We start from the raw sequence: 12,131 nt of genomic DNA, 5'->3' as shown, positions 1-12,131 counted from the left end.
GTTTAAGGAAAGGCTCACTCAATCAAACAGAAGCTTTTCTCCCATTTTCCATCCTCACAAGTTTTCTGTAAGGTTGGAATAAGGCTCTTTTTCTTTGTCCTGCATTTCAGAAGAAGACAGGATAGATACAAGAACAAGCAAGATGCTGCCAAACTTATGAAAATATTGTACTCTGCCTGATATACATGTGTCAGTTCTTGTGTACTGGCTGCCATGTAGTCAGGTAGATTTGAAATAAGTTATTAATGTAAGATCAGTGTAATTATTGTATTTCAGAAATTCAGCTAGCATTTGGTTTAAGTAATATCAATAGTGCAACATAATAAAATATGCTTGTAATGAACTGAACAATGACAATATGATTACATACATTATATTCTTATAAATTGTACTGAATCATGATGAACCACACAACTCAATTATATATTTATACATATTATGTAAGCAAGGTAACAACATTTCAAATGTATGAGACAATTTAAATTAGTGACTCATTCGGAGTTGATGTCATAGGACCTTTCACAAAAAAGCTGGCTATGAGAGAGCTTGCCAACTCAAAAAACAGCTTTTTTTTCTTCGACTTGATAGTATAAAATGCTTATTTCACAAACTGATCATACTGAAAGAAATGTAAGTTCTTGTTCCCTTTTTGCCTGCTGAAAAGTTTTCCCCTCCAGTCGGTTTCACACAGCAATTGTTTATGTCTGCTTATTTCGGCTATCTCCTGCTTTCCTCCACCCTGCCAGATGGGTTAGAGTTATCGATCGATGGTTGACAGGTACCTCTGAAAATTTATATACCCATGCCATAATCACAAGGATATCACACCAATTGATTACATTCACTAAAACTAGCAGTGGACAAAAAGAACTGAAAAGTAACTTGTGAAGAATCTTCAAGAGTTAGATTTAGTGGGATCTAAGTCCAAACATCAAACTGCATTAGTTGGCTGCTTTAAAGCACAACATATATAAATATTATATATTATAGAGGGTGACTGGGGATGCTCAGAAAAACATGCACAGACTCAGACAATGCATAGACCTGGGGCACTTATGCTTAAGGAAAAATCAGGCAAAATATATTCATGCTATGAAAAGGCAATCGGAATAATAATGAACAAATAGGCTGTCCTAGCTGAGCTAACTAAGTGGCAGCAGAGAGTGTTTGTGTTCTCTTTACTACCATCTTGTGTCTGCCTGGATTCTTGCAGAGCACAAATAGAAGCCCTACGAATAAGCTGAAGATGGTTTGTACATATTTTAAAACACAAAATACACAGGCTGAGTATATGTTTGCTCTATGGCTATGCTACCCCTACAGATCCTCAAAATTCACCCCTTTCACCATGGCTAGGTGAAATAACTTACCTTTGTTAATTCTCTCCAGGGCCTACCTCAATTAGTTGCATTTTTCTTTGTTGTATTCTTGGAAAGGTGGATTGCAATGACGGTTGATGCCACATTTTACAGCATGCCAGCCTTCCAAATATTTTCATTTATTAAAACAAATGAACAAAAATAAAAGGAATGGGAACCAAAACACACACAGGGATTGTGGTAGCAGGATTCACAGCACTACAATGAAGACTGCAGACATAATATATTTCTCTCGAATTCCGCCAACATTTAAATGTTACAAATAATAACATGTTCATCTCACTATACACTCTTACAATGTGGGGGGACCACGTGTTAAGGACCTTTGCAACATTTAGTGGCTGGGCAATCATCCAGGTAAGCAAAAAGTAAACAAGATGCTGAGCCAATGATTCAATTGAGATTATTTAGATGTGGGAATATAACAGCAAGCAAGAAGTGCCAGCTTGTACAATGGACATTCTGTAGAGGATCAAATAGTTACATCTTTCAGAAAGTTTAAATAATAATAGGTAAAGGTAAAGGTTCCCCTGCACATGTGTGCTAGTCGTTTCCAGCTCTAGGGGCCGGTGCTCATCTCCGTTTCAAAGCTGAAGAGCCAGCGCTTGTCCGAGGACGTCTCCGTGGTCACGTGGCCGGCATGACTAGACGCCAAAGGCACATGGAATGCTGTTACCTTCCCATTGTAGTGGTCCCTATTTTTCTACTTGCATTTTTACGTGCTTTTGAACTGCTAGGTTGGCAGAAGCTGAGACGAGTAACAGGCGCTCACTCTGTTACACGGCACTCGGGATTCGACCCGCCAAACTGCCGACCATCTGATCGACAAGCTCAGCATCCTAACCCACTGAGCCACCGCATCCCAAATAATATTATTTGGCCATAAAAACATGGTTCAAAGAGGGACACTTAAATTTTCAGTACATTTGAGAAAGAGATGCAGACCTCAGAGCTAAATATCTACTTATTGAGATGATCTCATCATTGGAGAATGGAGCCAGAGGTTCTCTTGATTACTTACTTACTTTACTTACTTTCTTAAATTTGTATACCGCCCTTCTCCCGAAGGACTCAGGGCGGTTAACAGGGCATATATAAATAACAATACAAAAATTTAAAAGGAATTAAACAAATGCCCAATTAAAAATTACAGTAACAATAAAAGACCCATTAAAAACCCTAACGTTCCCCATCAGGCCAGGCCAGCTAGTTCAAATAAGTGGGTCTTCAGACCGCGCCGGAAGGAGCGAAGGTCCGATGCCATCCGGAGCTCAACCGGCAGTTGGTTCCATAGCGCCGGAGCGCCCACAGAGAAGGCCCTCCCCCTGAACCTTTCAAGTAGATTTTTCATTGGTACAATTACACTAGTTTTTGCCTCTGGGCACAGTCAGAGAGTCAGGTTAATAAAAATATATGTTGCCCCACCATAACATTTGCTGTCCTAACTGATGAACCTTTTTCTCTCAGTAATGAGGTCAGCTAGCGGTGCTATCCTTTAAAAAGGGACAACATAAGGAAGGTGGTTTGGTGGATTGCCCTGACTTTATTTACCCTTTCCCTGAGCATCCCTTTTCTATCAGTAGAAAACCAACCACAGATTGTTCTGTCTAATGTGGGGTGAGCCTGGGGAGGAGGCAGGTTTTGACAGATGGCTAGACTCTGGAGTTCATGCATAATACTATATTTATTTTAAGCATTCAGCAGACCAAAGGGTAACTTAATAATCAGCAGCTTTTATGATATTGTTGAGTAAGGATCAATAACAACAAGAACAAAGCACTGAAACTAAGCATCAGGAAGTTCCCCAAAGAAGAAGGTATTAGACACACAATTCAAAATAAGTACACATGATAAAAGGACATTTTCTGAGTTGAATCAAGAAAGGTTTAGTTCTTTGAAGAAACCTAGAGTTTCATCAGAGGGCTAGATCAGTTGCATTCTTGGTCTGTGCCAAAACAATCAATACTTTTCCTTGATTTATTTTTGAACTACACCGGTACCTTCTCCTCCATATCAGCAATCACATAAGACACAACAGTCCAAAGGGCAGCACAGAGATTCATTTTGACTGGATCCTGAACCGTCATTGTGTCACCTTGGGAATGGTGAAACCAGAAGTATTTAGTGATATCATTACTCAAACTGGCACCTGTGGAGAATAGCACAATGAGATTTCCTTGTCATGTGAATGTTTTATAAATTTAGACAGAATCTTTTAGATTACGTTTCATTAACTCTGAGATAGTAAATCTGTAATCTGATAGTTTGAGAAAAGACACAGAAATATAGAAGGAGATAACCTAGAAAGGAAAGGATGGAATCCAGTGCTTTCCTCTCAGCTTCTATTGTTGTTTTTTCTGAGGTCAGACCATCCTCTGATCCCAGCCAAGTCAGAGCTAGGTTGGCAACAGATTAGGCTTGAAAGCATTCCATGCCTCCAGGCCTTTTTCATTCCTCCTGATCCATTGGGAAATTTAACCAGCTACTTTGTTGTCTAAACCATGTTTTTTTAAAATTTTAAACACAATGGTTGGGGAATTCTGTGAGATGAAGTCTACACATCTTAACATTGCTGAGGTTGAGAAACACCAGTCTAAATTAATTTCTTCCCACTCCTTGGAATGGGAGAAAACCTTAAGAAGCAGAAGTTCTACAGGATGATGGGTAGGTTGTAAACCTATGGTTATGATTGTCCAACTTTCCATATGGTGTGTGAAATGTTTTCAAGTCACTCTGCTTGTTTTTGCCACTCCAGAATGACTGGAATAATTTGAATCAGTTTTGCATGATTAAATGCAAATAAAAATGCTGATTAATTATTTTTAAAATGTTGATGATTCTATTTATCATGTTATTATTCCCCCTAGACTTATTTTAGGGAATATGGTCCTCAGAGGTATGAGACCCCAAGACATGTTCTGGTTAAATCTTTTCCTAACCAGAGATTTTGCCATCTGTGCTTGGAAACACTGAGAAAATAACAAAATCCCTCTTCCTCTTCCTCCTCTTCCTCCTCCTCCTCTTGGGATGTGGTTGGAAAGAGGAGGAGACCGGTCTTAAGGGGAACCATTGCAGTAACCTGGGTGTAAACATTTTATTTAATTTTTATTTAATTTAATTTGTATACCGCCCTTCTCCCGAAGGACTCAGGGCGGTGAACAGGGCAATAAATACCAAAATACCGAAATACAAAACATGATTTCACTGCTTTAGAGTTAAGTAGAAGGAATTTCAGAAGAAGGTGTTTCCGCGGTGGACTCTGAAGAGGCAGAGACTTATGGGAGGAAGACAGGAGTTTCTACTGAAACTTTGCCAACTGATTCCCAAAGAATGATATCTGCATTAATGAATTTTCAAGAATTACAGTTAGCATGATGGGAGACTCTTCTCTCCCAGTCTGTACCTTGGTGACTTCTTACAAAAATATGACATTCAGATCGAGCATCCAGAAATCACTATTTGTTATTTGGTGCAGTCCCATGATTTTGGATTTTTTAAAAAGCTCTTCTTTCTTTAAAAAACAACAACACTAGAATGCAACATAATTTTAGCATTGTTCCAATAATCAAAACGATGATGGGATGGTATCAAATAACTTTTTAAAACTATTTAAAAGTATTCTATGAATTTATTGGAGGGTTTTACAATGGATGATCTTATTAGCAGCTTAAACAGATTTAAATTTTAAATTCTACATTAATTCTAAAATTACAAAGGATGAATTTATTTAATAAATTTAAAAACTGGAATCCCAGGTTTAGACATTTGAAATCAGTGAAAATAAAAATGATGAACTCCAGGATATAAGAAAAAAATCTTCTTTATTGCTAAGCTTTTGTCAACAAGCTGTTGACATCATCAGAGCAAGGGCTGAATTCAGCCCTTGCTCTGATGATGTCAACAGCTTGTTGATGGAAGCTCAGCAATAAAGAAGAATTTTTTCTTATATCCTGGAGTTCATCGTTTTTATTTTTACTGATTTCAAAGGATGAATTCTGCAGATGGGATGGGATGGAGGTGCTCAAGAAAATCAAGATGCCAGAATCTTGATCACATAGTTGTAGCCACCATCTTGAACTTTTTTTACCTTTCTGTATAGGAACAAGGACACTATTTTACTTTACAAAGTTATTCCAAAGTCATGCTTATGAAAGCTCAAGGCTTGTCATATAAGATAATGCCTGGTATGTCATCATTTTTTTCAAAATCCTCCACATAAATCAGCATTTAGTTGTCATTCAAAATTTTGCAGTACAGTTTGCTAACCAAAACAAAATAAGCAAATAGGCCCATAACATATGTTAATAAAAATAATGGATCTGTTTGGAAAATAGCATACACACAAAAAAGAACATACAATTTTATTACAGATATTTTAACACCCCCCCAAAAAAACACCCCAAAGTCAACCTTAAGCAAATACATTATGCAACAAATCCCACTAAAGGAGGGAAAATTGAGAGGAACAAAAATTGGTACATTCTCAAAAATGACAAAATTGAAGGAAATAAAATGGACAGATTTATTCATTCCTAGACGTTTGACCCCTAGCCAAAGTGCTTAATTTTTCCCTTGTTGTTGTTAGCTGCGAAGTCGTGTCCGACCCATCGCGACCCTATGGACAACATTCCTCCAGGCCTTCCTGTCCTCTACCATCTTCTGGAGTCCATTTAAGCTCACGCCTACTGCTTCAGTGACTCCATCCAGCCACCTCATTCTCTGTCGTCCCCTTCTTCTATTGCCCTCGATCTTTCCCAGCATTAGGCTCTTCTCCAGTGAGTCCTTCCTTCTCATTAGGTGGCCAAAGTACTTGAGTTTTAGCTTCAGGATCTGGCCTTCTAAAGAGCAGTCAGGGTTGATCTCCTCTAGGACTGACCGGTTTGATCGCCTTGCAGTCCAAGGGACTCGCAGGAGTCTTCTCCAGCACCACAGTTCAAAGGCCTCAATTCTGTGGCGCTCAGCCTTTCTTATGGTCCAACTTTCACTGCCATACATTGCAACTGGGAAGACCATAGCCTTGACTATACGCACTTTTGTTGACAGGGTGATGTCTCTGCTTTTTAGTGTGCTGTCTAGATTTGCCATGGCTTTCCTCCCCAGGAGCAAGCGTCTTTTAATTTCTTGGCTACAGTCCCCATCTGCAGTGATCTTGGAGCCCAGGAAAATAAAATCTGTCACTACCTCCATTTCTTCCCCATCTATTTGCCAGGAATTGAGAGGGCCAGATGCCATGATCTTGGTTTTCTTAATGTTAAGTTTCAACCCAAGTTTTGCACTCTCCTTCTTCACCCGCAACAAGAGGCTCTTTAGTTCTTCTTCACTTTCTGCCATTAGAGTGGTATCATCTGCGTATCTTAGGTTGTTGATATTTCTTCCGGCAATCTTAATTCCAACTTTTGATTCATCTAGCCCTGCCTTTCTCATGATGTGCTCTGCATATAAGTTAAATAGGCAGGGCGACAGTATACAGCCTTGCCGGACTCCTTTCCCAATTTTGAACCAATCAGTGGTTCCGTGTCCAGTTCTCACTGTTGCTTCTTGATCCGCATATAAGTTTCTCAAGAGACAGATAAGATGGTCTGTTACTCCCATCTCTTTAAGAACTTGCCACAGTTTGTTATGATCCACACAATCAAAGGCTTTAGCATAGTCAATGAAGCAGAAGTAGATGTTTTTCTGGAACTCCCTAGCTTTCTCCATGATCCAGCGTATGTTGGCAATTTGATCTCTAGTTCTTCTGCCTCTTCGAAATCCTGCCTGCACTTCTGGTAGTTCTCGATCCACATACTGCTGAAGTCTAGCTTGTAGGATTTTAAGCATGACTTTACTAGCATGAGAAATGAGTGCAATGGTGCGATAGTTTGAACATTCTTTGGCACTGCCTTTCTTTGGAATTGGAATGTAAACTGATCTTTTCCAATCCTGTGGCCATTGTTGAGTTTTCCAAATTTGCTGGCAAATTGAGTGTAGCACTTTTACTGCATTGTCTTTTAAGATTTTGAATAGCTCAGCTGGAATACTGTCACTTCCACTAGCTTTGTTGTTGCTCAGCTTTTCTAAGGCCCACTTCACTTCACATTCTAGGATGTCTGGCTCGAGGTCAGTGACCACCTCATTGTGATTATCAGGGACGTTAAGCTCATTCTTGTATAGTTCTTCTGTGTAATTTTGCCACCTCTTCTTAATCTCTTCTGCCTCTGTTAGGTCCCTGACATTTTGGTCCTTTATCATGCCCATTTTTGCATGAAACATTCCCTTCATCTCTCCAATTTTCTTGAAAAGATCTCTGGTCCTCCCTATTCTATTGTTTTCTTCTATTTCTTTGTACTGTTCATTTAAGAAGGCATTCTTATCTCTTCTAGCTATTCTCTGGAATTCTGCATTCAATTGGGCATATCTTTCTTTTTCTCCCTTGCCTTTCGCTTCCCTCCTTTCCTCAGCTATTTGCAAAGCTTCCTCAGACAGCCATTTTGCTTTGTTGCATTTCTTTTTCTTTGGGATGGTTTTGGTTGCTACCTCTTGTACAATGTTGCGAACCTCTGTCCATAGTTCTTCAGGCACTCTGTCTATCAGATCTAATTCCTTAAATCTATTTGTCACCTCTACTGTATATTCAACAGGGATATGATTTAATTCATACCTGAGTGGCCTAGTGATTTTCCCTACTTTCTTCAGTTTAAGCCTAAATTTTGCAATGAGTAGCTCATGGTCTGAGCCACAGTCAGCTCCTGGTCTTGTTTTTACTGACTGTATAGAGCTTCTCCATCTTTGGCTGCAGAGCATATAGTCAATCTGATTTCTGTGTTGACCGTCTGGTGATGTCCATGTGTAAAGCCGTCTCTTGGGTTGTTGGAAAAGAGTGTTTGCTATGACCATCGTATTCTCTTGACAGAATTCTATCAGCCTGTGCCCTGCTTCATTTTGCACTCCAGGCCAAACTTGCCTGTTATTCCAGTTATCTTTTGGCTTCCTACTTTAGCATTCCAATCCCCCATGATGATAAGAACATCATTTTTTGGTGTTAGTTCTATAAGGTGCTGTAGTGCTTCATAGAACTGGTCAATTTCATCCTCTTCAGCACTGGTGGTTGGGGCATAGACCTGGACTACTGTGATATTGAATGGTTTGCCTTGGATTCGAACTGAGATCATTCTGTCATTTTGAGGATTGTATCCCAGTATTGCTTTTCCTACTCTTTTATTGACTATGAAGGCTACTCCATTTCTTCTGAAGGATTCTTGCCCACAGTAGTATACCTGATGGTCATCTGAATTAAATTCACCCATTCCTGTCCATTTTAGTTCGCTGATACCTAAGATGTCAATGTTCAGTCTTGTCATCTCTTGTTTGACCACGTCCAGCTTGCCTTGATTCATGGATCTTACATTCCAGGTTCCTATGGAGAAAAAATCTTTACAGCATCGGACTTTCCTTTCACCACCAGACATATCCACAGCTGAGCGTCCTTTCGGCTTTGGCCCAGTCGCTTCATTCTTTCTGGCGCTACTAGTACTAGCCCTCTGCTCTTCCCCAGTAGCATATTGGACGCCTTCCGACCTGAGGGGCTCATCTTCCAGCGTCATATCGTTTTGCCTTTTGGTACTGTCCATAGGGTTTTCATGGCAAAGATACTGGAGTGGGTTGCCATTTCCTTCTCCAGTGGATCACGTTTTGTCAGAACTCTCTGCTATGACCTGTCCGTCTTGGGTGGCCCTGCACGGCATAGCTCATAGCTTCATTGAATTACGCAAGCCCCTTCGCCACGACAAGGCAGTAATCCATGAAGGGGAATTTTTTTTTTCCCTTACCCTGATGCTAAACGTTGCTCCCCTGAAATAAATGAAAATTTGCCTTTGGCTTTGAATTGCTTAATAGCATCCTAGTTAAATTGAAACCATTATTTGCGGCAATCCAAGAAATTCTTGGCATGTGTCATGAATGATATTGTGGTCTGGACCAAAATCACATTAGCTTCCAAGAGTTTATTGGGAGCTTAATGATTCCATAGCTCAGAGCATCTGCAAAACTGGGAAACATGACACCAATCAGCTCCCAAAAGATGTTGCAGTGAAGAAAGCTGACAGGAAGCCTGAGATGGTGCATAAAATATCTGTTTAAGTAGAAGAGTTTCAACCAGATGCCATAGGAGCAGTATCATATTTCTGTGTGAAGATAATGGGATGGGTTCAAGCCAATGCATAATAATAATTACATTTATTGGTTATTTGGCATCTAAATGTTGCACTGCATTTCTCTTTTAATGCTTTACTATTTTGAAATATGGGATGAATTCATGTCTATTGCACATCATCCTAACAGACAAGTAGTCTGGGTGGTCTCAAAACCTGCGTTTAAAGTAAATTCAAAGGAAAACAAAAGAGGAAAAGATAAATGAAAGCAAATATTAAAATAGCCAGAGTTCCACTGGATGGAACCACAAAGTTCCTCCCAGAAGATAGAGAAGGTGCATCTTCCCAGGAGACCCTGGGCCAACAGGAGATGCAATATGAGAAAGGGCTTCCCTTCAGCTCTCTACTCCCAGGGTAGCTAACATTTAGAGCTGAATCTTCTTTCTGTTTTAATTACAGTAAGGTATATACTATAAGCTATTTTCTCTTGAATAAGAGAAGGAGAGGCAGAGTCATCGACAGTGATAGAGGATATATTTAGCAGGTTCTGAAGTTCAAAAGCTTGCTTGCTTTTCTTCACATTATTTATTTATTTGTTTATTTGTTTATTTGTTTATTTATTTATTTATTGTTTATTTATTTATTTATTTATTTAATTTAATTTGTATACCGCCCTTCTCCCGAAGGACTCAGGGCGGTGAACAGGGCCATAAATACTAAAATAACCAAAATACAAAATTAAAAACAAATTGAACCCTAGTGCCCAAATGTAAAAATAAATTATATTAAAACAATAATTAAAACCCAAACCCATCAGACCAGGCCGGATTGCTCAAACAAATAGGTTTTTAGATCACGTCGGAAGGAGCGAAGGTCGGGAGCCATCCGGAGCTCAACCGGTAAACGGTTCCAAAGGTCAGGCGCACCCACAGAGAACACCCTCCCTTATCTCTTACTTGTCCTAAGATGTTCCACATTAAAGGCCCCGGATTCAGATGCCTGCTTTTAAGCCAAGGGGGCAGAGAGAAAGACACATATTTAGTTTAGCCATTGGTGTGTAATCTTCATCAACATGGAAAAATACAGGTGTGCTGGCACTGAAGGCCACCCCCCCCAGAATTCCCAGATAGTATTTTCGGCCTCCCAGAGTTAATTCTAATGTATCACAAACACATGTTGTTGATTTTTTTTTACATAGAGCCTAACAAAGCAGCCTACAAATAAAAATATTGTAATAAAACAATCCATGATTTTCATGGAGAAAAACTACAGTATATTATCATGCAGAAAATCAATCTGCGTGGTTGCCAAGAGTTCACACCAATTTGATGGCACATAATCAATAAAAGGGAAGGGTAGGAGGATCATAAAATGTGGGAACATGTTGTTTGATAAATCTGAATTTTGCATTATCCACTGCTTTCACAAATTAGGGATAGCAAGCTGTCTTGAATGTTTGAAGAGCATGGAAATCTGGAGAGAGATGTGAGTGCTGTTGATATTGAATAGTAAGTAGATGGACTAAGCAGCTTCATTTTTAATTGATTTGGGTGTTTAAAAAGTCAAGCCACGTGCCACCCTAACAATGACCATTTGCAGCTCCAAAGTGCTTGGCAGGCTCTGCATAGCCAAGGGATAACTTAAAATGTAATAAGTAAACTAAAACCATTATGCAGGAAGTCTGCCCGCTCAGAGTCACCTGACCTGAGAAATGGAAGACAAATAAATTTCATCAATCAATCTTACTTTTTCTCCCTAAAAAAGGTAAAGGTAAAGGTTCCCCCGCACATGCGTGCTAGTCGTTTCCGACTCTAGGGGCCGGTGCTCATCTCCGTTTCAAGGCCGAAGAGCCAGCGCTTGTCCGAGGACATCTCCGTGGTCACGTGGCCAGCATGACTAGACACTAAAGGTGCACGGAACGCTGTTACCTTCCCACCAGAGTGGTCCCTATTTTTCTACTTGCATTTTTACGTGCTTTTGAACTGCTAGGTTGGCAGAAGCTGGGACGAGTAACAGGCGCTCACTCTGCTACGCGGCACTCGGGATTCGACCCGCCAAACTGCTGACCTTCTGATCGACAAGCTCAGTGTCCTAACCCACTGAGTACCCAAATTCTAGCCTTCTGCAGGCTTAAAAACAGTACATAGGGGGCTGATTCAAGCTACCCAGCAATCTGAGATTCAGCTGGAATAAAATATTTTATAAATATATTTATTTCTTTAGTTAAAGCATCACTACTGAACAAGTCTAAAATTCTTTTGTCTCCACTGACAGAAGCAAAGTTTTCTTTGGCACAATTAGGAATTTCAGAATTTCTGTTTTGTTCCATAATCGGTTTTGTCCGCTCTAATAAAATGCTTAATAATTGAAAGGAGGCTGATCTATGGCTGGTACCTTGAAAAATAGATAACCTTCATGAATTACTGGCTTTCTGCTATTCAAGACAGTCCCTGCTTTTTAAACTCAAGAGATGTATTTTCTCTGTGGGTGCTTCTATGTTGTAACCATCTTCAATAATGCTTCAATAGATTATTAAAAATGTTTGGCACTTTTCTTCTTCATTAGCTTACCCTAACTGAAATTCTAAAAAAAATTTTTTTTTGGTGATTGGGAATTGTATTAA

General features: G+C 39.6%; 1 protein-coding gene across 1 annotated transcript in view; it reads right to left on the bottom strand.

Annotated features, from left to right (window-relative positions):
* Positions 1 to 3,069: 3,069 nt before the first annotated feature.
* CPQ (carboxypeptidase Q) overlaps positions 3,070 to 12,131 on the bottom strand; it is a 161,418-nt gene continuing 152,356 nt past the window's right edge. Inside the window, exon 8 of the mRNA XM_083359551.1 lies at positions 3,070 to 3,528. Within this exon, the coding sequence (XP_083215677.1) occupies positions 3,368 to 3,528 (161 nt within the window). The 3' untranslated portion in view covers positions 3,070 to 3,367. The remainder of the gene's footprint in view (positions 3,529 to 12,131) is intronic.

This window comes from Vipera ursinii (assembly GCF_947247035.1).
Source record: "Vipera ursinii genome assembly, chromosome: 3".
Lineage (NCBI taxonomy): Eukaryota > Metazoa > Chordata > Lepidosauria > Squamata > Viperidae > Vipera > Vipera ursinii.
This window is presented reverse-complemented; position numbering and strand designations above follow the sequence as displayed.